General features: G+C 59.8%; 1 protein-coding gene across 1 annotated transcript; it reads left to right on the forward strand.

Moving 5' to 3' along the window:
* Positions 1–589: 589 nt before the first annotated feature.
* FOXO6 (forkhead box O6) lies at positions 590–20530 on the forward strand. Its single transcript, XM_065897259.1, has 2 exons — positions 590–1003; positions 19265–20530. The coding sequence occupies exons 1-2, from the start codon at positions 590–592 to the stop codon at positions 20528–20530; spliced, it is 1680 nt and encodes a 559-aa protein (XP_065753331.1).
* The last annotated feature ends 5510 nt before the right edge of the window (positions 20531–26040 follow it).

Here is a 26040-nt window from a genome sequence, read left to right on the forward strand (position 1 = left end):
CCGGCCGGCCGAGGATTCCACGGCCGCGGGCGGGCACGCCCCGCCCTCTCCCGCGCCGGGCCCGCCCCCTCCCCGTCCCCCGCCCATCCGAGGTGCAGCCGGCGCTGAGCGCGGCAGGCGCGGGAGCTGGCGCTGGAGCCGGAGCGGCGGCGGCGGCGGCGGCATTCACGGGGCGGCGGCGGCGCGGGCTCCGGCACGGGCTCGGGCTCCGGCATGGTGCAATCCGGCCCCGTCCCGGGAGAGCAGGGCCCGCGTGCGGGGCCGGCGCCGGGGGAGCGGCGGCAAAGACGGTGGCGGTGGTGGCTGCAGGCGCAGGCAGGCGGCAGGTGCTAGAAGCGGGGCTGGGCGAGGTGTGTGCCCGCTGGGCTCCGGGGCCGCCGCTCCCTCACTGCCCCCATCTCTCCCTCCCTTCGGGCTTCCCAGCGCGTCCAGCCCCCTGTCTCCGCGCCCCGGCCCATGGCGCCCCGCGGTTGAGCCGGCGCCGCCAGGGACCCCTCCCGCGGGCCTCCCCGGGGCGCGCAAATCCCAGAGCCGCCCGCCCACCATCCGAGGAGTCCCCCTCCCCTCCTCGCCCGAGCCGGGCGGGACCATGGCTGCGAAGCTGCGAGCGCATCAGGTGGACGTGGACCCGGACTTCGCGCCGCAGAGCCGGCCGCGCTCGTGTACCTGGCCCCTGCCGCAGCCAGACTTGGTCGGCGACGAGGACGGAGCGCTGGGTTCAGGGGTGGCCGAGGGCGCTGAGGACTGCGGGCCGGAGCGCCGAGCCACGGCCCCGCCGATGGCCCCAGCGCCGCCGCTGGGCGCGGAGGTCGGACCGCTGCGGAAAGCGAAGAGCTCCCGGCGGAACGCGTGGGGGAACCTGTCCTACGCCGACCTCATCACCAAAGCCATCGAGAGCGCCCCGGACAAGCGGCTCACGCTCTCGCAGATCTACGACTGGATGGTCCGTTACGTGCCCTACTTCAAGGATAAAGGCGACAGCAACAGCTCGGCCGGCTGGAAGGTGGGGGCGTCCGGCAGGGGAGGGGGTCTGGAGTCGTCGGCTGGGGCTTCCAGGGGCTGCTAGATGCGTCTGGGCTCCTGGCGGGCGGTCTAGAGGGAGGCCCTGGGGCACCCCCAGGAGTCACAGAGTGTGTGCCCAGGGCGTGGGGCCGGCCGGCAGACAGGCGGGGGCGTGCTGGGAGCAGCTGTGTGCATGCTCTGGATGCGAGGTGGGAGGTCTGGTGGGGTGACAAGGGACTGCCACTTTGAGGCACTCTCGAGGGACACCCTCACCCCATCCTTGGGGGCATAGCAGAAGAACCTATTCTCGGGCCTCAGACATTGGAGACCCCCCTCTTAACCCCACGAGTTTGCTTTGTGTTACTCTTGTTTTACCCTCTCCACCAGGGCACCCTCCTTAAAGAGCTGAAATAATGACTTGAGGCCAGTGGCTGCTTTCCTCCCAAATCTTTCCCACTGCCCTCCCTGGAGCTGGCCCCAGGGTGAGGAATGCGACCCTAGGCCCACAGTTCTTTCTGTGGTGCCAGGAGTTCACTCTAGGGCACCAGCCAGCCTAGGGTGGGGAACTGGTCAGGTGACCTGAGATCTGAGTTCTCCATGGGGCAGCTGCTGCCCCCCTTGCCTGGATCAGCGTGGTGGGCTGGTGATGATCCCTGCTGGTGTGAGGGCAAGGTACTGAGACCTGGGGATCTGTCCATGACCACCTCAGGCCTGTCTTCCACTTCCCTGGCTTTCTGAGCCCAGATGCACTTGGGGGAGGGGGAGAGGGGAGGGGCACCCCAGGGAGGCCTCAGTACTAACCAATGGAAAGGGGGGAGCCATCTTGGGCGATGACAGGGTCTTGACGGGATTGTGGCCTCCAGACCCTCCCCTGGCCAACTTGTTGGGGCAGGGGGATAGTCGATGCCTTTGAGGGAGAGGAGACTGGGGTGGGGTGGGGGTAGGGCCATGCCTAGGGCCTGTGAGCTGTGAGACTCCCTGTGGGAGAGGGGTGTCTCTATGAGGGAGGCATGCCTGAATGGAGGGAAGGGGCTCTGGCTGGTGGTGCCTATAGGCAGGGTCAGAGGAAGGAGGTGTGCTGCGGGAGGAGGGGAGGCTTGCAGACATGGACAGCTCAAGATGCCCAGGGGCTGCACTGTAGGGGCCACGGTGCTCTGCCCCGGGAGCCCATGACTCTCAGGCTTTTCGCTGGCAGCTTCTCTGTCTGTCTGTGGCCACTACTGGGTGGGAACACAGGCTGGAGGGGCCCACATGAGTCTCCTTCTCCATCCTCTCTCCGGTCCCCTTGGGCTCAGCCCCCTCCGGAACACTTGTTCCTCCTAAATGGGTCCTGCCCTTGTGCTTTGCTCCCTCCTCCCTCGCATGTACTGTCCCACCCTTTACTTCTCCCTGTAGATAGTCCCTGTCCTCAAGGGCACAGAGTTCAGATGCCTCTTCCAGGAAGACTTCCCTAACCCTTTTTAGCTAGCTCAGGACTCCCTCTTCTCTGGCCCTCTCCCTACCTGTCATAGGTCTTAGTCTTTTGTGTCCTGTCTCATTTCCCTTCCCCACCCGCTTTGGAAGACAGTGGCAGTGTCAGAACAATCTCTGTGCCCACGGCACCTAGCATAGAGCCTGGCACTGGGAACTACCAGTGCATGTCTGGTAAAAGAGTGAAGAAATACGTGAAGAGGGTGCTGAGGCCAGGGAGGGTACTATGGGCCAGAATAAGCCAGGAGGGCTTCCTGCAGGAGGCAGAGCTCCAGCTGAGCTTGATGGGTGAGGGATGATGGGGAAGATGGCAAGAGGGAACATGAGGCTTGAAGCTGGGAGAGAACTGCAGTTCACTGAGGGTCTCAGGGCCAAGCCCCGTGCCAGGCACCTTCAGGCATCTCTGCCAGGTGTCTCCTTTAATGCTCTCTGCACTCCCTGAGGTGGGTTTTACTGTCACTACTTATAGGGCTGGGCACTGAGGCAGGGAGTGGAGGAGTGAACTGCCCAAGGTCACACAGTCAGTAGATGGGAAAACTGGATTCCAGTCCAGATGTGTCTCCCTCCAGGGACCCAGAGCCTCTGGAATAGTGTCCTGCTGGCACTGGATGTGGGAGGGGGACACTGACAGCTTTCAAACAGGGGCAGATCTAAATCCTAGACTGTGATTGGGAAGGTACTTGGAGATAATTTAGTCCCATGAGTTCATTTCTCAGACTGTGAGACTGAGGCCCTGGAAGGGAATGGGACTCTTCTCAGGTCATCAGTGAGCGGCAGGCCCTGGATGATGGCCCAGGCCTCCCGCCTGCCCATTGGATGCAGTTTCCACTGCACCACGCTGCTGGGGACACACTGGTTCTCCCTGCGCCTGGGCTCAGGAATGCTTGTCCTGGGCTAGGGCATTGGTAAGGGAGCCTCAGCCTTGGGCTCCTGACCTAGGCCCTGGCAGAGACCCCCAAGGCACTGGAGGAGGGCTGTTCAGAGAGGCCCCTGGCCTTTCCCATCTCATCCCCTCAGTGGCTGTCCTCCTTCTACCCCACCCCCCCATCCAGCTCCCCAGGGAGCCTCCTTCCCCTCTCATTCCTGTCCCTCCTAATGCCTGTTCCCCCATTCCCAGTCAGTCCCTCCAGGGCCCTGGTGGCGGGCCGTTCCCAACTCCCAGCCACCCTCCGGTTAGCAGAGCCTGTGGTACACCGCAGGTGCCAGGGCTGGGGCCAGGGACCCCATTGTTCCTTCCTCCCTCCCCTCCCCCACGTAAGTGTTGCACTTGAGTCCCTGGAGTGTACCGAACCCTGTGTTAGATGGAGTGGGGGGACCGAAGGGGAAGGCGTTGCACCTGCTTTCAGGATGCATCAGGGCAAGCCCTCTGTCTTGCAGGCAGGACTGGGGGCCGGGGAATGGGGGTGGGAATAGGGGTGTGGGGAGAGTGGGGTAGGTCCCCTGGGGAGCCAGGCAAGCCCTCACAGAGAAGATGGCACTTGATCTGGTCTGTCTTCTCTGGGTGGGTGGGGGGGGGGTAGAATTGGGGAGAAAGTCTTCTAAGAGATATTGACTGCATACGCAAAGGCAAGGAGGTGGAATTGCATATGTTGGGTTTGGGAGACTGTTGGGTGTGCCAGGCTGGAACCAAGGGCTCCTAGGCAGGGCTAGGAGCGTGGGATGGCAGGGCTGTGGCGTGGGAAAGGCCGAGTGAGGGCCCTGTGCTTGGCCTTTGCCCTGTGGTCCCACCTGTGATGTGGGAAGATAGTTCAGAGGTGTTGCAGAGAGGAATTGGAGGAGGCAAGATCAACAGCAGGCCTAAGGCACCCAACAGGCTGAAGCCCAAAGAGAGTCTTGGCTTAGTGCTGGGAACACCACCAGAGAGGCTGGTGGTGTTGCCGTCAGGGCAGAGGGTCTCCAGGCCTGGGACGAGGACTTGGACAGGAGTCTCCCTCCCTCTCCAGTGTCCCAAAAGTGTGGATATCCCACATCCAGGTAGAGCCTCCTACTTCCTCTCAGACACTCTAGCCCCACCTGCCTCCTCCGGGAAGCCTTCCAGGCTGCTCTGGGTCCTGGTGCTCCTTCCACTTAGCGCCCTTGGAGTTATTCCGCCTGCTTTTGTATTTCCAGGCTGCCAGCTCCCCTGGGAGCTCCCAGGCCAGGCCTGGGTGCCTCCCATTCCTGTCCACGGGACTGGTGGGGGAGGAGCCCAGTGGATGGGGATTTCCCTTCTTCCTCAGTGCCTGGAGCAGCTTGGCTGTTGTGGGGTGGGATCAGGAGGGGGGGTGTCCCCCCCCATCCGGCCCAGGCGGGCCAGTAGGTCCTAGGTGGGGTGGGGGCTAGAGGGGAGGGACTGATCTGAGAGGCCGGGAGGAGGGTCCTGCTATAGCCCGACTGAGCGGTGGTTGTGCGTGCAGGGGCTCCCCCTTCTCTCCTCCCCCCAGCCCGTTCCTGCAGGGCTCCCTCCTTCTTCTTTGTCCTCCGGGGATCCCCAGCCCCGAGGGCTGGTGGAGGTGCGGGAAGAGGCGGTGTGAGCCCGGGTTGGGGGGTGTCCTCACCCCCCGCGCTGCACGAGCGGGGGGCTGGCAGCTGCCCGCCTCCTGGGCACAAGCCCGTGCCAGCCGCTCCTGGCACAGTTGCTGGCACGCCCGGCAGACTCCCACGGCCACCTGCTCACACCCACCCACGAGCGCTGGCGCGCGGCGGGCCCTTCCGGCTTCCCGGGCCTCCCGGCGCCCCTCCCTCGCCACCGCGCCCCTCCTCCCCCAGTCCTCTGCTCCCCGAAGGCCCCACACTCTGCCCGCCGCGTGGCCCGCCCGGCGGCCCCCTCCCTAGAAACTTGGGGAGCTTGGGAGGCAGGGCCGCCGGGAGGCCCCTGGGGTGGCTGCGCCTCTGCGGGGAAAAGGGGGGGACCTGGAGGCAGACAGACAGACCGACAGACAGGGTGAGGGCCCCGCCTGCCACCTGGCGCCGCTCCAGCGGGACGATGGCGGGCAGCGCCGTGCCAGGCGGTAATTGCAGACAGACTAATTTAAAGAGATGAGACGGTTATTTTTAACTCCTGTTAAGGTAATGAACGGCGCTTGGGGGGGGAGGTGTGTGCGGGTTCGAAAGTTCAGCGCCCCCCAGCCGCCACTTTCTGCGGTTTGGGGCTCCCCTCTCTGCACGCCCTGAGGACCCAGCTCAGGACTGAGTGGAGTGGAGGGTCTCTGCCAGAGAGAGGGAAGGGCTCAGAGCGCCGGGCAGCAGGCGCCCACCGGCCAAGCCCACATCCCCTCAAATCCTGTCCTCCATCCTTCCAGGTGGGTGTTAGCATCCCGGTTTCCCAGGTGGTGAAGTGACTTGTCTTAGGGTCACATCCCTAAGAAGTGGCAGACCTGGGAACTGAACCCCGTCCTGTCCCCCAAACTCAAGCATTTCCTCCTGTGCCATTGGGACTGGAGAGGAGGGATTTGGAAAGGGTGCAGGCTTGTTTCTTGCAGCCCACCTTCTCCCATCTTTGAGTGGCAGCTGGTGGTGGCCACTCCGTGGGGTCCTGGGGGCTATGGAAGCCCGTCTCTCTATGTCTTGTGAAGGGTGAGGGTGTGGTCGCGGGCTGCGTGTGTGGATGTGAGCCTCTGGGATATGAGTGCACCAGCTATAGCAGGGGGAGCCCCCTCCTCACCTCACTGTCTCCCTTAACTTGTGGCTGACTCCTCAGCACCCCTTTCCTATTTGCAGCCTGTGGCCTGCCTCCCAACTTGGGAGTGGGTACCTGAGAAACAGGTACACATTGGTGCCCACTCCTTCCACACCTGAGTCTGACTTTGGATCTCCAAGAGAGGTGGAGCCCATCACCTGCTTCCAAGCCTCCTTCCCAGGTCAATCCCTTTCTCACACACTCCCAGGGACCTGCAGCCCGCAAGCTCTGGGACTGCCCATTCTGTTGCTAGACAAGACCTTCAAGTTGTTAGGCCTTCCTTCCTTCTCCCTGGCAATGACCCATCTCTCTGGAGCATCACTCAGGGTGTCCTAGTTCAGCCCTTTGGGGTCTGTTGGAGCTGTGGAGTCGGGAGTTGGTGAGTGGTGGGCAGAGCACCTGTAGGGGACCCTGATCTAGCGTGTGTGAGCTGGAGCAAAGCTCTCTCCCCTTCTGGTCCGCAGTGCTCTCATCTGTGTCCAAAGGGCCTTAACTCACTCAGTCTGTGGCCCTTTCGGGGCTGTGACTGACAAACCCTCTGGTTCTAGGAGCCATGAGGGGTTAGTTGGGACCGAGAGCATAGAATACCTAATGGGACTTACCATGGGTGGAAGTACGTGAGTACAGGTGTGGATGGACTCAAACTGGGAACTCCTGCTTGGGGCTGCCTACCCTGCCCCTGGCAGTACCCAGGTGGCAGACAAACTCAGGGCACAGTGAAGGGAGTGCTCCTGGCAGTCCCAGCTGGCTACCAGAGCAGGCAGATGGGGGGTGCAGGGTGTTAGGTGGGCATTAGCAGAGGCTCTGGGGCCCTGGTAGGGCGCTCAGGGGGACAGCTGGATCTGGAGCACCCCCCTTCCTCCTGGCATCCTGGTTACCATGGAAACCAACTCCTGTTTGGGAGGGTTTGGCTGTCTGCTGTCTCTCCCCACCCCCCAACCCATATGTGGAGGTGGGAGGGGGGCCAGGTGGCGTGTGGGGGATGGGCCTCCCACCCTCTCCCCCCCCTCCCCCCCCGCACCCCCCCCCCCGGGCCTCCCTCTTTGCAGAGAAGCCTTTCTGGCCTCTAAGGGGGATGCCTCTTTTGGGAAGGGGAACGAGAAATCAGAGGATTAACGCTTGGATGCTAGGCAGTCAGTTGGGCACTTCGCATAAATCCTCTCATTTCATCCTCCCTGCGTCCTGCCAGGTATGTGTTAATAGCCCCATTTTGCAGTTGAGGAAATGGAGGCTCAGAAAGATGAAGTCACTTGGCCAAGGTAGCATAGCTGAGACGAGGCTGAGCCTAGATTTAGATGCAGACCTGTTTCCTCCATGTTTCGCCATCTTCCAATGCCAGTGTAGTATCAGCCCACACCCCAGCCAGCCCTCCTGCCCCAGGGCTCACTCATGCTAGCTCCAGAGCCCTCCAGGGCTCCTCAGTTCCCCTGGGAGCCAACCAAGCCCAAACTGCTCTGTTTGGACCCCTGGGCCCTCTGCTGGCCTTGTCCAGGCCCTGCCCTCCCTCCCACTTTCCCTGCTGCCTCTGATCCCAGGCAGCCCTCACACTGCCATCTTTATACCTGACACTGGAGTTCTCAACCCAAACCACTGCCATTGTTACATGTTCACCAAGGCTGCTATCGACTCTCATGGATTGAACCCTGGGGACACCCCTCAGAGACTAGGCGGGTGCTTGGGTAGTTTGAACAAAATCCTACCTCCCAGGTGATTCTGGAACCCAGTGTGTCTTTCTGAGAATCTGCCTTAAATCCTTAGTTGTTGGCAGAGCTGGCTGATTATCAGTCACCTAGAAGCTTTTAGGTAGTGCAATCTGCAGCCCCTGTCTCAGTTCCTCTGTATCAGACTGTCAGTGGGTGGGCTTTGGAATCTATATTTTAACAGGTCTGTCTGATGACGGGTCGGATTCTGAACCGATGCCTTAGATGGTAGCTTCCTCTGCTTCTGCTTGCGGAATCTTAGTTCCCCAACCAGGGACTGAACCCGCAACCCCTGCAGTGGAAGCATGGACTCTTAACCACTGGACCTCCAGGGAAGTCCCCCTCCCGTCTTCCGCTCCCAGGGTGGACCACCTTCTTCTCTAAACAGGCTGCCCAGATTGAGCCCACATCTCTCCTCCTCACTCTTTTTCTGGTCCTCCAGGGAATCGAGCCCCATGCAGTCAGCTCCAAGGGACTGAAACACCACAATACATTCGCCCGCCCTCCGTGTCTGATGTGCTCTGCCACTGAGAGCCTTTGGCTGCCGGAGGGAGGGAAAACGTCGTGTACTTAGCAGGCCTCTCTGGCGCTGGCCCACAAGGAAGTGGAAAGTCGCAGCCCCTGCTCTCTGCTAGCCCCCTGTCTGATGGGGGAGGCGAGACCACGTGTACAGCGCGGTGCCGGTCTTACAGGATCCAGTCCTGGGGCTGTAGCGTGCCACTCCAGGCCTTGGCTACCTGGCCCCAGTCAACCTGTACGGCCACATCACTCACCCCAGCGGTCTTCTGACCCTTGCCTCAGCCACACAGAACTCTTCCAGCTCAGGATGGAACAACCACATGCCATGACAGGTGTGCTTCCATTTAATTTTCACCGCAAACCGTGAAGCTGGTACTGCTACTATCCCCAGTTTGCAGATGAGGAAAGTGAGGCTGAGAGAAACAAAGTGGCTCTCACAGTATCCCACTGGAAGGGACAGAAATGAAACTCCCCTGGGCTACTCCTCCCTAACCGAGTGCTCTGGCCAGGCCAGTCCAGGCTGGCCGCTACCCCCCTGCCCCCCAGCCCTAGCACTGTCTCTCTGATTTCCCTTAGAGTTTGGCCCTGGGGCTTCCAGCCTCGGAGGTGGCTCTGGGATCCCTGGTACCCTTTCTCAAATCCAGAGCTCCCAGAGGGAGGGAGCTGACATTGTCCGCCCCCCTCCATCTGCAGGCCCCAGGGCTGATGGCTGCTTCCTCTACTCACTTTAATCCAGGCCTACACCCACTGGGCACCCAGTGTACAGCACTGCTCAGAGGAACCGGACTGGCTCCCTGCCCTCAAAATGCCTGCAGGTCCAGCTGGGGAGATAAGACGAGGATAAAAACTACCCAGGGTCATGATGGAGGGCCAGATAATGAGCTATGGGAATTTGGAGGTGAGGGGGGAGAACCAGGCAAAGGAGTCAAACCATCAGGACTCTTTAGGAGCCCCACAGGGTCTGGCTGTGTTAACCGGAGCCCAGCAGGACTTGAGGCTGGGGAAGCAAGCAGGGGCTGGATGGCGAATGGCCTTGAATGCCACACCAAGGAGCTGGCACTCCGAGCTGTGGGGGATGAGGAATGCCATGGGCAGAAAGGATGGTATGGAGGGTTGGGGTGGGGGGGGAGAGACTGGCTCAGGTGCCCAATGTGGGCCCAATACTGGGGTCCAGGGGAGAAGGTGAGCCTGAGAGAGGGTGGAGGTCCCAAGATTCCAAGATGCCTGAGGTGCCAAGCAGCACCCTTTGGTGCCTTGAGGATCTCAGAGGTGAGACAGAGTGGTGTGGGTAGGAGTCTGGAGGCAAGCAGGGAGGAGCAGTCCTAGTTCTGCCTCTTACCCTCTGTGTGGCCTTGGGCAACCTAGCTTCAGTTTCCCCCTCTGCAAAGTGGGATAATAATAAGACTTATGTCCAAGATTTGTTGTGAGAATTGCATGTAAGGAGAGTTACATGTAAAGTCCCCAGTGAAATCTTAGCAAATACCATTATTGGTATTCATTGCTCTGGGGAGGGAAAGGAGATACCTCCACATGTGCTGTGTAGGGTAGGGGTCCTGGGCCCTGACCCCTGAGAGACACTGACTTGTGTATGTGTTTGGGGTCGGGGGTAGGATTTCTTCTTCTAGTCCCTCCCATTCTGTCCCTGGGGTGTCAGAAGATCAGGACGTCCAAGCTTCATCCTGCCCTTAGGTCCAACCACTGCTCTCTAGCCTGCAGAGCCTTCCCCATGGCCTTGGGAAGCAAGCAGGCAGGTTTTAGGCACTGTATTTTACAGACGAGGCCGGTGATTTACTCAAGGTCACCCTCGAAGCCGGGGCTGCCTGCCCCTGGACGCTGGCTCCTCTTTGCCCACTGGCGGGCTTTGTGACCTTGGGCATGCTCCGTCCCTCTCTGGCCCTCAGTCTCATCTCGGGATCCGAGTTCACCTCCCCCAACACTCTGGGAAGTTGTGATGCCTCCTCCACCCCTCCAGTCCCCTCCCCCTGTCCTCGGCTGGCCTTGCCTTCTTTTGTAACCTGAGCTGGGGCCGTGGGGGAAGGGGCTTGCCCTCAGCCAGAGGCACCTGTCGGCCGAGCAGATGTGAGTGGATGGAGGCCCGCCCCCCCCGAAGCCCCTAGGGGGTCACCTGCTCCTGGCTCTGCAGGGCTGGTGCTGGGGCAGGCGGTGCTGGGGCAGGCAGTGCTCGGCACACCCAGCCCTGGCCTCTGGCCTCTGCCCCCAGAGCTTACCCTGAGCACTTGTTCATTTTTCAGCGGACATTCGTGCTCCAACATGCCCTGCAAGGGCCTCTCGGGCTCCAAGAGGAAGACAGATGGCAGATGAGGGCTGGTGCCCCGGTCTGGGTGGGCTGCCCCGAGCTCCTGGAGCCCCTTGGCATGGGGACAGAGGGCCAAGGGCGGCCCCTGGGGACGAGGGCAGTGTCTATGCGGGTGGCCATGCCCCTGGGAGAGCAGATGGTCCTCTTGGCACCATGCCCACTCTTCCCCCCCCTTCCCCCCCCCCCCCAGGAGCCGGCCTGTAGGGCTGGGGCACAGCTGCTGAGCCCTCCCCAGAGCCAGGCCCGGGGCAGGACTGGGTGAGGTCACCGCAGCTGCTCCCAGGGCCGGGGGCAGGGGTGTTGGATGTGCTGCCGGCAGAGGGAGGGAGGAGGCTCCGATGAGGAGAGGCTGGGAGAGGCCTGAATGGCCTGGCATTTAGGGATCCCCTTTAGTCCTGGAAGAGGGAGGGAAGAGTCTGTGGAGAGGTTGCTGAGCCAGTGTGGACAGCTCCTGGCACCCCTTCCCCAGGGGAGCTTCTGTCTGGCCTAGGCTCCTCCCTAGAGGCTCTCAGGGTAGGAGGAAGGGCAAGGGCCCTGGGTGTGAATTCCTGCCTCAACACTTCCCCACCTGGGCAGGTCAGTTGTCTCTTGAAGCCTCAGTTTCTCATCTGTAAAGTCAGGATAATAAACCAGCTCAGAGGTTTGTTACAGATACTCAGTAAGATTTTAATTGTTGAGTGCCAGCACGGTGCACTGAATGCTCAGCAAGTGGTAGTTTCTTTCCTTTCTCACTTTGCTGAAGTCTCCTGAGAAGCCAGGGGAGAAGTAGGGAGGTGGCAGAGGCAGCAGGAACCGGAGGGGAAACCGGGAGGGAGGAGGCAAGGCCTGGAGCTCCGGCCTGAGGTCTTGTTGAACAGAAACGACACAGAGTTGCCCGGCCTGAGTGGTTCACGGCTGCTGAGAGTTCCAACCTATGTGTTGACTTGCTGTGAGCCAAGGACTGCCCCACAGAGTTCAAGTGGGGAGGCAGACTCACCTAGAGTTATACTCCAGCGTGCAGGTAGATTTTTGCAGTGGCACTGAAGGGAGGAAGCTATCTTTGGGGCTTGCAGAGCGGGCTAGGAAAATGCTGCACAGCTAGCCCTGATGGAGCGGCAGGAACCACTTGAGCAGAGAGCGAGGGAAGGGCACAGGGAACAGAGTGTGTGAAGGCATGGAGGTGTGAGACATCCAGGGTGGCTGGAGTCCCAGATGGGTTTAAGGGAATGGAGGTAATGAAGCTGGAGAGCACCAGAGGGCCCTTGAATGTCAGTCTGGAGTTGGACGCAAGCGCTGGCGGCATGAGGAGCCATGGGCTTTTGAGTAGGGGCGAGCTGGGACTTCTGCTGCTGATCTGTGTACTGTCCAGGCTGGGTGTGTGGGTTCTGTTGTCTCTGCGGGGGCAGGGGTGGGGGACGCCAGGGCCCGTCCCTTGACCTCACGCCTTGCTTTGGACATTTGGTTCCTCCTGGCCCCTGGCTGCTCACTTCTGTTCCACTGCTGACCCCAAGCCCATTCACCTGTCAACACCTGTGGCTCTGATGCCCCCTTCCTTCACTACACACCCTAGTACCAAGGGTTTGCATGTGGCCTCAGGGCCCTGAGGTCATCCAGGTCACCCCTTCTGCCAGGAATGCTGTCTGGACTGAGTACTCCAGGCAGCAGAGCCAGTGACACCCCCCCCCGCCCCCCCGCCCCAGAGTCTGTGGCTCTCTCTGAGTCAGGTGTGTTCCTGGGCCAGAGGGGGTGGGGTGTTTTACGACAGCTGTGCCTGGGACTGAGACAGGGAGTCAGGAAGACTCTTGACATGTGGGATCTCATCCAGTTCCCAGCCACGCTCCCTCCCCCACGGACGTTGCAATAGTTACCCTCTTTTACGGGGGAGGCCCAAGGTCACATGGATGAAGTTGGGATTCCAACTCTAGCCCTTAACCCTTCTTTATGCAGGAAAGGAGGGAAGGAAGCGGGGAGAAAGGAAATGGGAGTCATGGAGGGGATCAGAGCACTCATGCACCCCAGAGGTGATCTCTGCTCAGGAAGGCACTAGAGGGTGGGGCTGGATCACCATCCCCACTGGATAGTTGGGGTCAGCTTCCTGAGGCAGGGGCCGGGCTGAACCTTGGACAGCGATAGAACCTGGAGAGGAATCCATACCTGGTTTTGGACGCAAGACCCAGGACTGAACTGGGAGGGTCCTGGAATCCCCTTGGTGCCAGAGGCCAGGAGGTAGGAATAGCACGGGGCTTGTGGGTGGGGAGCACAAGACTTGAGTCTCCTGTCTCTGATGAAAGCCAGGAAGATTGGGCTTGAGAACCAGGGCAGGGATGGCCTCTGAGGTGGGCAGCAGGGCAGTGTTCCCCGCCCCATTGGCGGTATGGGTAGGAAGAGCCTTAGCTTTGGAATCCAACAGCCCCGAGACCCAGACCTGGCTCCATCACTTCGCAGCTTCATGGCCTCGGGAGTCATTTAACCCACCCGAGCCTCAGTTCTCCCCCGCCACCCCACTTTGTAAAATAGCATTACCTACTCACGGTTTGCATGGTTTTTAGGATTCAAAGAAGAAACGTATCTAGAGAATCTAGCTTAGGTCTGGCACATCGTAGGTGGTGCCCTTCTCCTGCCTCGGTATTTGAGCACGGGCCAGTGGTGTGCGAGAGCTGGCTTGCGCTGGCTCGTGAGAGCTGATCATGCACACTTCTTCCCAGTTCTGCACTCAGTGACATCATGCTGCCAGCTTAAAATTGGCCACGATGGGAGTATCCATGCCACAGAAATCAGCAAACGCTACAAATCGAATCAGGTGGGTTTTTTTCCCCTGTTGGAGAGCTGAAGGAAATCCATCCCGTGGGCCCTCTTTAGCTCTAGAGGGGACCACATGGGAGGTGGGGCAATGGTCGAGGGCTGGCTGGGCCGAGCAACCTAGAACTCAAAGTCCATGGGCCCTTTAGGGCCTGGGGAGATTGGATATAGTCATCGTGCCATGCAGCCCTCTCTAGGCAGGGGACAGCAAATGGTGGGACCCTTCTTCTCTCTCCAAACTCCCCCTCTTTGCCCCTACTCTTCAGCCCCGAGATCTGGTGGGCTCTGGCTGGAGAAGTAAGATTGGATGAGCTTGAGCTATCAGGGAATGAAACTATGCTGGGAGGAGAAATGAGGTTGTGCTGGAAGATAAACGAGGTGTACTGTCAGGGAATGAGGTGGTACTTGGAGGCAAGGTGAGGCTGCGTTATGAGATAAATGAGGTTGTACTATCAGGGGATGAAGTGTACTTGTAGAAGAGATGGTGTCCCGCTGGATCAGTCGGGTTGCACCATCAGAGAACACAGCCACGCCACAGGAGGAAGGAGAGCCTCCGACTTGGAGGATAAATGAGGGCGTCCTGCTGGATAAATGAGGGGGCCCGTCAGGTGAATGGAGTGCTGTTAGCGAATGAGGTTGTACTTGCTGGATAAATGGGACTGGTGTGCTGGATAAATGGGGTTGTGCTGTCAGATGAATGCATTACCGCTCATGGGCGAAGGGTGTCCTGGGAATAGATGAGGGTGTCCTCTTGGATAGATGAGTTGCCACTACCAAATGGCTCAGACCCTGTCCACGAGGGAGGCACCGTCAGCAAGGGCGAGGTTATTCTGTTCCCACGGGGGCTGCTGCAGCGTCTTCTGGCCCACGTGGTCCAGGCTGTGAGAGAGCTTGGCCACAGCAAGCCTTGGGTTCCCCAAGTCTATCTGGGGAGCAGGAGCGAGCAGGTGGGGCTTGGGGTGGGCAGCCGCCTTGTTCACCCTGGGAGCCCTTCTTCCCCTTGCACAGAAGCCTCTCCTCCTCTCTGCGCTTCCTTCTGTGGCTCCGACCGCTCCTGCCTTTCTCCGCCCCATGCTTGCCTCCCATTCCGTCCTGTATTCCCCTCTCTCAGCCCAGTCTGGGGAAGCCCCTATCGTGTGCCAGCCACTCTGACAGTCTCATTAATTCTCCCTGCCATACAGTGTTCCCCCCCCTCTTCTGTCTCTCCTTCATTCAGCAAAAATTTATGAAATGCCTAGCGTATACCAAACACATGGGGTCCGGTTACAAGAAAAAAAGGGGGGACAAAAATCCCTCATGGAACTTATTTTCTAATATAAGGGAAACCAGACAATAAATAATAAACACAATATAAAGAAATTATACGGTACTTTAGAAAGCGCTAATTGCTTTAGAAAAATTCAGAGCAGGCTAAGGGGGCCAAGAAGTGGCAAGGCAGAGAAGCACTTGTTAAGAAAGTGGGCGGGATGGGGCTTCTCACATAGGTGACATCTGAACAGAGACTTGAAGGAGATGAGAGATGGATGTGAGTATCTGGGTGAACAGTGTTGCCCCTGCGACCGAGGCCCCAAGGTGGGATGGTGCCCAGCAGGTTCCTGGCAGCAGGCCAGGGTCAGGGCAGGAGCCTGGGAGGTCATGGAAGGGCTTGTGGGCTACGGCAAGGCCTTTGTTCTTTACTCTGAGTGAGATAGGGGCATCAGAGTGCGCTGGGCAGGACTGGATGTGGTCCACGTTATTTACAGGATCCCTCCAGCTGCTGCCTGGAGGGAAACAGGGTGCAAGCAGGTAGCTGTTTGAGGAAATGGAGTTTCAAAGCACCTTTTGCTCCATTGTTTGTGGGTGTTGAAGCCAAGACTGGAATCCCATGCTCTTTGTCCCGTACCAGCCTCTTCTCCCTGGTGCCTGAGGCCCCAGGGGGCTGGCCTGTCGCCCAGGTTCTGAGGGAGAGTAGGATGGGCATGGGATGTAACCTACTGTCCCTTCCCTCTGCCTCTTGATGGTCTCTGAGGCACTGAGTCAGGGAGGTCCCATCTCCCCTGGGAACCTGCCCCAGGCCTGCATGGAGGTGTGGGAGGTGTGAGGCCCCAGAAGCCGGGCCCAGCTTGCGCACCAGGGGAACCGGGGCATGCTGGGGCCGTAGCTGTGGTGGCGGGTTGCTAGGTGACTCTGAGAGGGAGCCCTGGTTACTGCTGCGTGGTAGAGGCGTCTCCCTCACCTCCTCCGTGGCCTCTGGCCTCCCAGGAGGCCTTGTGGGCGAGATGTGATCGGCGCTTGCCACTGGATCTTGGCCGGGAGCTCTGATGGGTACCAGGTGGCTGGGACCTGAGTAGCCAGAATGGGCTGCAGGGCCTGGCCTTGCCTCCTGGGGCACAGCCCTGGTGCACACCTGGTGAAGAGCCTGGCTCAGCAGTCCGAGGCCTAGGTCCTCGCCCGGCTCTGGGCCACCTCCTGGGTGACCCTGGGCAAGGCACGGCACCTTTCTAGGCCTCAACTGCCCCATCCATCTGGCCTGCAGAATCCCTCCCCAAGGGCCTCGTTTTCAGTGAGAGTGCCAAGGGAGGGTGCCGAGCAGACAGGGCTCCAGGTACCCCTGCCCCACCTCCGATGGCTTGAATGTTGAACACTCAAGTTTTGCATTAGATTCCATTCACTAAAAAGGTTCCACTACTTTAAAAAAAAAAAACCAAAAGTTTGAAAACCTCTGGACCGAATGATTCCAAGAACTTTTTATTGTCAGACTGAAAAGGTGCCTAGAATCCAGTGGCCCATCTCATCAATTTATGGGGAGGGAAACAGGCCCAGAGAGGAGGAGGGACTGGCCCCAGGTCAGGCTTGCCGGGGAAGGAGGGCCACCAAGCTGGGGGTCAGGAGGCCTGGGCTCGAATCCCTGGGTGAACTGGGGCAAGCCCTTTTTTCCTCTCTGGGTCCGACCAGCTGTGGTTTTGGGCTGGGGCTCAGGGGTACCTGGCTGGGCAGGGAACAGAGTGGGGAAGGATGCAGCCCTTCATGGGCCTGGAACACGTGTTCTTGGTGGTAATCTAAAACATTTTTATTGATATTCAGAAAATTTGGGAGTATGATGGAGTACAGTGCGAGATTCCTTTGAATTCTACAAAGACTTGTAGGAATCTTGACCTCGTAACATGCCCCCAGCTTCCCATACTGCCAGCTTCTAGGCTTGGTTACGTCATGGAAATTTTCAGAAGAAATGGAGGACTGGTTTCCTAAGATTCTTTGGAAGTTCTCCGACTTGTTCTCTCTGCCATGGTGGAACGTGAGGTCCTTTAGACTCAGAACGAGACTAACCTGAAATCAATGCCTGGCTCTGCCACTTAAACTGTGTGATCTTTTCAACTTACTTAACCTCTCTGAGCCTCACTCGCCTCATCTTGAATAGGGCTCACAATCCCTGCGTGGTGTGGAGACTGATAGAATGTATTCTATCAGTACTTCCAGTACTCAGGGCTGACCTGGCAGGTACTCGGGAGGTGCCCGTACTTGGCGGTGTCCTTCCTCCTCCCCCCACCCCCAAGCACTCAGAACCGGGCTGGCACATGGTGACACTGATAAAGAGGTGTAGCCTGACTGACCTCCAGCTGGAGAAGCTGGGAGGTGGAGCCTCTGGTAAGGCAGATAATCCTCCAGGGGAGGAGAACTGAGGCCTCTGAGGCCCCCCCCAACCAGCACAGGTGTTGGGAAGGGGCTGGGGAGCCAGGTGCAGGGGCGGGAGGAGGAGAGGGGCTTTCTACTCCAGGGAGCACCACTCCCTGGGGGTCCAGCTCCCCTCCTCTCAGGGCCCCAGGAGAAGCCAGGCAGGACTATGCTGGGACGGGCCTTGAAGCCCTAGCTGTTATCTCCCAAGACCAGAACGTGCTAGAGATAGGGAGCCTGGGGCCCTGAAGAGTCAGGTGAGTACGTGGAACTGGGGGTGAGGGGTGGGAGGGTGCCCTGGGAAGCAGGGAGGACCCCTCCTTCTGGAGACAGGCGGGAAGGAGGCAGGAGGGAGAGCCCTCGCGGAGGTTCTGGAGGTGGGCGGATGAGAGCAGGTCCGTATGCCGGGCAGATCTGGAGTGGTACCTGGCATTGCCGCCTGTGGGACCGAGGGCAAGTTACATCACGCCTCTGGCCTCCATTCCCTGGTACATGAGATGGGGTAATGCCAGCTCCCCAGAGTTGTTTGGGCCCAGCGCAGTTACACTTAGGGCCTGATACTAAGGATTGTAGAGACAGAGCGGGTCTATGGAGTGATCTAAGAAGTGAGGTCTTCTGGCCGGAGTGAGGGATTTAACCAGCATTTATGGGCACCTGGTGTGTTCACCAAACAGCCACACACGTTATCTCAGGTAATGATCTAACAGCCTTCTGAGGTGGTTACTGGATGTCGCCCATTTTTTTCAGAGGAGCTCACTGAGGCATGGGCTCCTAGAGATGGAGTCAGTAGCCATGGTCACATAGCTAGGTGGCTGAAAAGAGCCAGGCATCCTGCCCAGCCCTGCAGATACCCAAACCCCTGCTGTTTCCACAGCAGTACCTGAGCCAGGAGGTCCAGGCCACCAGCAGAGAGGCCTCAGAGGTGGGGCATGGTAGGCCCTGCAGAAGTTCTACTCCTCCAGGTTCTTGTGGGGAGCCAGGTCAGTGGAGCTGTGGACTCCCCAGCCTTCCTCTGTCCCCAGGACAGGCCTGGCAAACGCAGGCAGTGATATGGGGCCCAACAGAAATTTAGAAGAGGATATGTGTAGGTGTGCCTAAGGTGAAGCCCGGGGAAGGACCAGGGGCAGCCGAAGGGCTCTGTGGCCTTGGGCAAGCCACTTCACCTCTCTGAGCCTCGGTCTTCTTGTCTGTAAATGGGCCTGATGCCACGTGCTTTGTGGAGATTTTGTGAAGGTTCCACCAGGAAGGGGCTTTGAGGGCAGAGCTACTCTGCATCAGGTGGGTGGGGAGGGGAGGGGAGGGAGGGCTGCAGCCCAGAGGGGACCTGGGCTGACCTGAAGGTGGGCAGTGAGCAGAGGCGGGGTCTGGGGTCTTCATGGCCAGTGGATGTGCTTTGAGGGGCTTGCTGGGATCCAAGGCCTCTGTGGAGTTCACAGAAGCTCAGAGAAGTTGGGGGAAAGTCTGGGCCTCTACCCACCTTGGGGACACCCAGCCTATTCTGCTTTCCCTGGTCAGGCCCTCCCAGCAAAGGGTTAACAGTCTTCTCTACCTGCAGTTGCATTTTAAAGACACGAAATTAAAGCAGGTAATTTATTCTCCCCACACACGAAAGAGCAATTAGTTCTAAACAGGGCTTAATCAGTCACCGCGAGATTGATTTCTGGAGCCCTGGGTTTTCGGGCTCCTGGCGCCATGCCAGGCTGGCAGGGTGGTGGGGAGCGGACAAATGAGCCGCAGCGGCATGAGCCCTTACATAATCTGCTAGGGGGCCCTGGCAGCCTGGCTAGCCCCGGGCGGGGCTTGGCTGAGTTGGGGGGGTTGTCTTTGCTCCCCCGCTGCAGGTCCCTTAGCAGTTGCCTCCCTGGAAAGGCTAGACCCAAAGCTCTGGCCTCACCCTACAGACAGTGGCTGTGTGGGGCAGGGGAGCGGGAAGGATGGGGCGGGTCTGGGGTAGAGGATGGATAGTCTGAGTTTGTCTGACCTGGTACTTACACCTGTTCCCCCCTTCTTCCCTTTACCCTTTCATCTTCCCTATTTCCTCCCCCTCCGCCTTTTGGCTCCTCTCCCGTTCTGTTATACTCTCACTTCTATATTTTCTCCCACTCCTCTTCCCATCAATTACCCCCTCACTTCCCACTCCCCCACCCCTATCCTTGTCTCTGGCCACAGAACTCCATCCGGCACAACCTGTCTCTGCACACCCGGTTCATCCGCGTGCAGAACGAGGGCACAGGCAAGAGCTCCTGGTGGATGCTGAACCCTGAGGGCGGAAAGACGGGCAAGACCCCGCGGCGCAGGGCCGTGTCCATGGACAACGGGGCCAAGTTCCTGCGCATTAAGGGCAAGGCCAGCAAGAAGAAGCAGCTGCAGGCACCGGAGCGAAGCCCCGACGACAGTCCCCAGGGCGCGCCAGCCCCGGGACCCGTGCCTGCCGCGGCCAAGTGGGCCACGAGCCCGGCCTCGCACGCCAGCGACGACTACGAGGCGTGGGCCGACTTCCGCGGCGGCGGGAGACCCCTGCTCGGGGAAGCGGCCGAACTGGAGGACGACGAGGCCCTGGAGGCCCTGGCGCCGTCGTCGCCGCTCATGTACCCGAGCCCGGCGAGCGCGTTGTCGCCCGCGCTGGGTGCGCGCTGCCCAGGGGAGCTGACCCGCCTGGCCGAGCTCGGGGGCCCGCTGGGCCTGCACGGCGGCGGCGGGGCGGGGCTGCCCGAGGCGCTGCTGGACGGCTCGCAGGATGCCTACGGGTCGCGGGCCCGCGCCGGGACGCCCGCCTACTTCGGCGGCTGCAAGGGCGGTGCCTACGGCGGGGGCGGGGGCTTCGGGCCGCCGGCGCTGGGCGCGCTGCGCCGCCTGCCCATGCAGACCATCCAGGAGAACAAGCAGGCCAGCTTTACGCCGGCCGCCGCGCCCTACCGCCCGGGGGCGCTGCCCGCGCTGCTGCCGCCACCGCCACCCGCGCCCAGGGCCGGCCCGGTGCTGGGCGCGCCCGGGGAGCTGGCACTGGCGGGCGCGGCCACCGCCTACCCGGGCAAGGGGGTGGCCCCGTACGCGCCGCCGGCGCCCTCGCGCAGTGCCTTAGCCCACCCCATCAGCCTTATGACGCTGCCCGGCGAGGCGGGCGCGGCGGGAGTGGCGCCGCCGGGCCACGCGGCCGTCTTCGGGGGCCCCCCCGGCGGCCTCCTGCTGGACGCGCTGCCGGGGCCGTACGCGGCCGCCGCCGCAGGGCCGCTGGGTGCCGCGCCCGACCGCTTCCCGGCCGACCTGGACCTCGACATGTTCAGCGGAAGCCTCGAGTGCGACGTCGAGTCCATCATCCTGAACGACTTCATGGACAGCGACGAAATGGACTTCAACTTCGACTCGGCCCTGCCGCCGCCGCCGCCCGGCCTGGCTGGGGCCCCGCCCCCCAACCAGAGCTGGGTGCCGGGCTGAGGGCCGCCTCCCGCGCCCTCGGTGCCCTGCCCCGCCCCCCCCCCCCCCCCAGGGGCCTCTGTCTTCCCATCCTGATCCCCGGGTCCCCACTCCCATTCCCGCTCCACGGAGGGGATCCAGGAGGCAGCCCCATCCCAGCTAGAGACACCCCTCGGAAGCTGACCGCCTAGGGAAGTGGTAGGGAGGGACTGGGACACCCTGCCATTCTTGCCCAGACTCCTGAGACCCGCTCCCCCTACTCCCAAGGGCGGGAAGCCTGGGAGTGGAGGTTGGATTCCGGGCTGGGTGGGAGTAGGGAGGAATGAGGTGGGCCGTGCTAGTCTGGGAAGCCAACCGGGAGGCGGGGCGGGGTGGGGGGCGTCTCCGAATCTTCAGTTTCCTTTGCGGGGCCCCCGCGTGACGAATCGCCCACCCCAAAGTCGAATCTGATTCCCAGTTGACACGTTCCCACTGGTTTTAGCCTCACCCACCCCAAGCCAGGAACCCCTCCCGGAAACACACTCACACCTACCTATTGGCTGTTCACCTTGAGCTGTCCTCCGGCCCTAAACCACTCTCCGACCTCCAGCCCCACAGTTCAGCCCCGCCCACCCTCCAGCCCCACAGTTCAGCCCCGCCCACCCATCCTTGCCCGCCTCAGTTTCTCCCCTCCCAGGTGGAAGTCCCTCTCCCTTTCCGCCCGTCCCCATACCCCAGTACTGGTCTCAGCCTCCCCAGTGGGCCTCAGCTCCGGATCCACCCCCGCAACCCGACATCCCTTTCTCCGTGCCAGTCCTGGCTCCTCTCTCCCATATTTATAAGTGTCCGGTCGGGGCGGTCTGTGGGCGCGGCGTCCCCGGCGCATATCGTAGGCAGTGTACCGTGGCCGTGCCGTCAGCGTGTGCGTGTGCGTGTGTGCCGTGTCGAGGCCGTGTAGAGTGCATTGTACAGCATATTTTCATGAATAAAATTGTTTTAAATATTTCTCGCGCCTTGGGCTAGTAGGGGGAGCTGCGGAGGAAGAGGATAATTGGTAGGGATCATGGAGGCGGGGGTCCCCGTGCCCGAGCCCATTGTGGCTTGGTGTCTGAGTCTGTGTCAGCATTCACTGATGTCTGTCTGCTCAACGCACTGGTTAAGCGCCTACTGAGTTTTGGATGCTGGAGATGTGCCTGTGTGGAGCTCTGCACCTGTTTCTGTGAACATGTGCACGCAGGAAGTTTCTGGCCTGGGGATATTCTGTCCTGAATAAGCTTCAGAGTTGGGAGAGAAGGCACAGATATTAACTGAGAACGTGTTCATGCCAGGTCCTGTATTAGGTATAATTTTTGTTCCCGTTGTACAGATGAGAAAACGGTCAGAGAGGGAAAATGGCTTAGGAAGGCAGGCAGCGATGGTGGAAAGGAGGCCTTTGAAGGCACACAAACTTCTGTTTGAATTTATTCCCTGCTTTTTCCAGCTGTGTGACCTTGGGCAAGTTTTCAGCCTCCACCTTGCTTTCCTGGTCTAGACCACAGGCTAGTACACCTATTGCATGTGTTTCTTGTGAGCAGTAAATGAGAAAACATATGTAAGCTGGCAGCACAGGTCCTGCAACCATTCATTCATCCATGGAAAATTTAGTGAGCACCTGCTATGTGCCAGGTCTTATACCAAGCACTGGGGCTACCATGGAGAGCAACAGAGGCACAACCTCTGCTCTCAAGGAATTTTGAGGCTCGAGGGGGACAGAGATGAGTAAATGGGCGATTTTAGATCAGAGATGTAAAGAATGGAGGAAGCAGGGGGCTGTTGTGGGAATGAATGAGACAGCTGCACCCATCCTGGGCTTGAGGAGTCAGGGAAGGGGCCCGGAGGGGGTGCTGTCTCAGCCGAGCCTTGAAGGATGAGTTGGCATTGGGAAGGGAAGGGATTCAGACAGAGGGAATGGCATGATCAGAGATCCAGAGTCAAGAGATCATTTGGGTTCCAGAACAAAAAGCAGTTTAGCGTGGCCAAAGCTCAGAGGTGGAAAGATGAACAATGATGGGGAGGCAAGTGGGCCAGAAGGGGCAACAGTGGGAGAGGGTCAGTGGCCAAGCCAGAGACGCTGATGGTGACTCAGACCAGGAGGGACAGGGGAGGGAAGCGAGGCTGGAGGGGGGAAGGATGGTTCACATATATTTGGGCTGTAGAGTCACTGAGACGTGGTTGTGAATTGGATATGGGGAATGAGGATCAAATGTTGCCTGATTCTGGTTGGGCGCTTGGGCAGACAAGGCCATTCACTGAGATGGGGAACTTCAAGGCAGGAGGAGCCCTGGGGAAGATGGTGCGCTCAGCCTCAGACAAGCTCAATTTGAGTTATGCCTTATGGGACCCCTTGAGATTTGGAAGGGTTGTTTGGGAGCATATGTACTGTGTGAATGGCATTCCCTGGCGTTGGGCAACATGGTAGCCCAGAGATGTCCAGCTGGATAATGGGGTCAGAAGCCCAGGAAGGTGTCTGAGCTGGAGAAGGGAGGTCAGAGAAGTTAAGAGTACGGAGGTTGTCATGGAGGTGTTGGGAGTGGCTTGGCAGGTGGTGCAGAGTGGGACGAGCAGGCGACCCAGGTCTGCTCAGAGGAACACCTTAGAGCACCTTGGCACAGGAAGAGGAATGCACTGGCTGAGTAGAAGCAGTGTAGGGAGGGGAGGAAGACCAGGACACTGTGGGCTCCTAGGGTTTGTGAAAAGGGCCCAGTCCTAGAAAGGAGTGCCCAACACTCTTCCTGGAGCCTCACTTTCTTGGTCTGAAAGATGGGGCAGTAGCACCAGTCTCAGATTTGTTTTGAGGAGCAAATAAAATTGGAATTATTCTCTGAGGTCACTCTCCTGGCGAGGGGCAGAGCTGGGGTTCCTGCCCGAATGTGTACCTCCAATGCCCAGGCTGCCCACCTCTGGGGAGGTGGCTGTGAGCAGAGGAACAAAGGAGATCAGAGCCAGCAGGACCTGTACTGGTTCTGGGCTCAGTTGGCGGAGGGTGGCGAGACCTCCCTGCGGGGTGTGGTAGGTGTCCTCGCCGGGTGGTGAGCACAGAGATGAGCTCTCCCTTGGGAGTGATGCCCCAGCCCCACCCCACAACCAGACTCAGGGCCAGCCCAGCTGGGTCTGGGCTCCATCTGGGCTGCAAAGCTGCCCCCACCCTAGGCTGATGGAGGGTGGGCTGCTGTTGTGTGTGTGCAGGTCTGTGTGTGTCCGTGAAGCCCCATATGCATCTGTCCGTGTGGGCCCGTGCGTGTGCGTGCGTGTGTGCGCACATGCTGGGGGGGGGGCAGGCTGAGTGATGGCTGGGGTCTCCTTGTCTGAGTGTGTGCATGCCTGGGCATTTGTGTGTGTGTGTGTGTGTGTGTGTGTGTGTGGTGGGAATGACAGTGTTTGCATCTCCAAGTGTGCCCACATGTGTGCCCGGGGCTGTGGAGACCATTCCTGTGTGAGCTGTGCGCGCTGCATGCCTCCCTCTCTGGGTGTGTCTGCCTGTCTTGGAGCATCCCTCTCTCCGGGTGGACTAGAGCTGGTGTCCCCCTGCCAGGAGCATCTTCTGGGCAGATCTGCTGCGAGAGGGGAGGGGAGGGGAGGGGAACAGAGGAACACTCCCAACCCTGGGATGGGCCAGACTCTTGCGCAGGGAGCAGCGGGACCACCTCAGAGTAATGGCTGAGCTCCGCCTGGCTCAGGCCAGTGGTAATTCCAGAGACAGCTCTGTCCTGCTGGGACCCATCAGGAGAAAGGGGGCAATACCCCTGCAGCTGGGGGTCCGCAACTGGCCCTTCCCTGCCAGACTTGGAGCCCAGCAGACGCGCCCCCCTCCATGCCCACTCCCTGGGAGGCGTCTGACACATGATTTATTCATAAAAAGCCATTATTTGTGCCAAAGAAGAACCGAGCTGCTCGCTTTTTAAGTGCTGATAATGCTCTCAGACTCCTTGCCTCTCCTCCTCGCCCCTCCCCTCCCATCTTCTCTCTCCTCTTTTCTTCTCTCTCACCATCCTTTCTGCAACTTGCCTTTCTACCCCATTCCCCTCCTGTTCTCCATCCCTTTCTTGTTCTTCTCACATCTCCTCTTCTCCCTTTCTTCATTCCCCTCCCCTCTCACCACATTCACCTCTTCCCCAACCACTGCTCAACAATTCGGGGAGGGAGGCAGGGTCACCAGAGCCTCAGAATCAGTTGTGCCCAGATTGGGGAGGGCCTGGTCCAACGGGGAACCCAGTGCACCCCATCTTCCACCTCAGCCTCCACCTCTTCAGGACCAGGGCAAGGTTGGGAGGAAGGGGAGCAGGCTGAGGGAGGCTGGGGGTCTTCGGAGGCTGTCAGGATCAGCTCCACATACTACAGGGTGTGACTTTAGTGCCCCCCCATCCTGATTAACGCCGGACTCCCAGACGGAGCATTCAGTCTAAATTAAAATAGTGTACTTGCTACGCAAATGCAGGTTCAGGGCAGCTCCCTAGGCCCGCTTTTCCCACCAAATGCCCCAGGTAGAAATTATGGGGTCGCCATTATTTAGATGGTACCAGGGGAGTCTGGCTTCAAGGAAGGCACGTGGGGCCCCATCACAGAGCACCCACAGAGCACAGGAGGCAGCAGAATGAATATCAGAGACGTGAGTGCACACACACACAAGGTTCTGAGAAGCAGACAGCACAGATCCACACGTCTGTGTGCCCTATGCCTGCATGTGTGCACGCGCACGCACACACACACACAGGCACGCACACAGCCACACACCTACTCCTGCAGATGGAGAATCATTCCTCCCCGATCACCTGCAGCGGGAGCTGAAGCTCTTTCCCCATTCAGATACCCTTTTGTTCATTCATTCATTTTCTCCGTAAACTTTGCTTTCACACCCCCTCTGTGCCAACCCTCGTGCTGGGCATGGGGGTGGCAGAAATGAACACGACTGGGTCACAGGGAGGGGACTGCAGGCTTGGGCTGGGGGTTAGGCGCCCAGCAGGCAAGGGGTTAAGTCATTTGGCTTCCAGAGCTGGAGCCATTAGGCCTCCTAATTATGAAATTATCGAGGTCCTCAGGTGACTGCTAATTTCACACACACTGTTCCTCTCACGGCTAATGAACGCCCGCAGAACCCACGCCTTGTCTTTCCTGCTGAATGGTGACCTGCAGTTAATGAGCTCAGGAAGGCAGACAGGCCGCCGGCTGGATGGGTGGGGCACCAGCCCTGGGGAAGGGGGCGCTCGGCACTCCTGCCCCTCCTGGCTCCCTTGTTGGCCGCCAGCCCCCAGTGAGGACTTCAGGGCCAAAGCCCAGCCCGCAGTTTCTGCAGGACAGGCGAGGCCAGGGGCTCAGGGGAGCAGGGAGGGATGCAGATCTGGGGAGGGCTTCAGGTCAAATGATCCTGGAATAAGCCTGGGAGTGGGAGGAGAAATGAAATGCAAAGGGTGGCAGAAGACCAATTCCGAGTCACTAATGAAGGGCTGGGGGTAACGACAGCCTAAGGGGTGGGAATTGGTGGTGGGGGGCACAGTCAGACTGGTGCTGGCGGTGGC

Source organism: Phocoena phocoena, chromosome 1 (genome assembly GCF_963924675.1).
Source record: "Phocoena phocoena chromosome 1, mPhoPho1.1, whole genome shotgun sequence".
Taxonomy (NCBI): domain Eukaryota; kingdom Metazoa; phylum Chordata; class Mammalia; order Artiodactyla; family Phocoenidae; genus Phocoena; species Phocoena phocoena.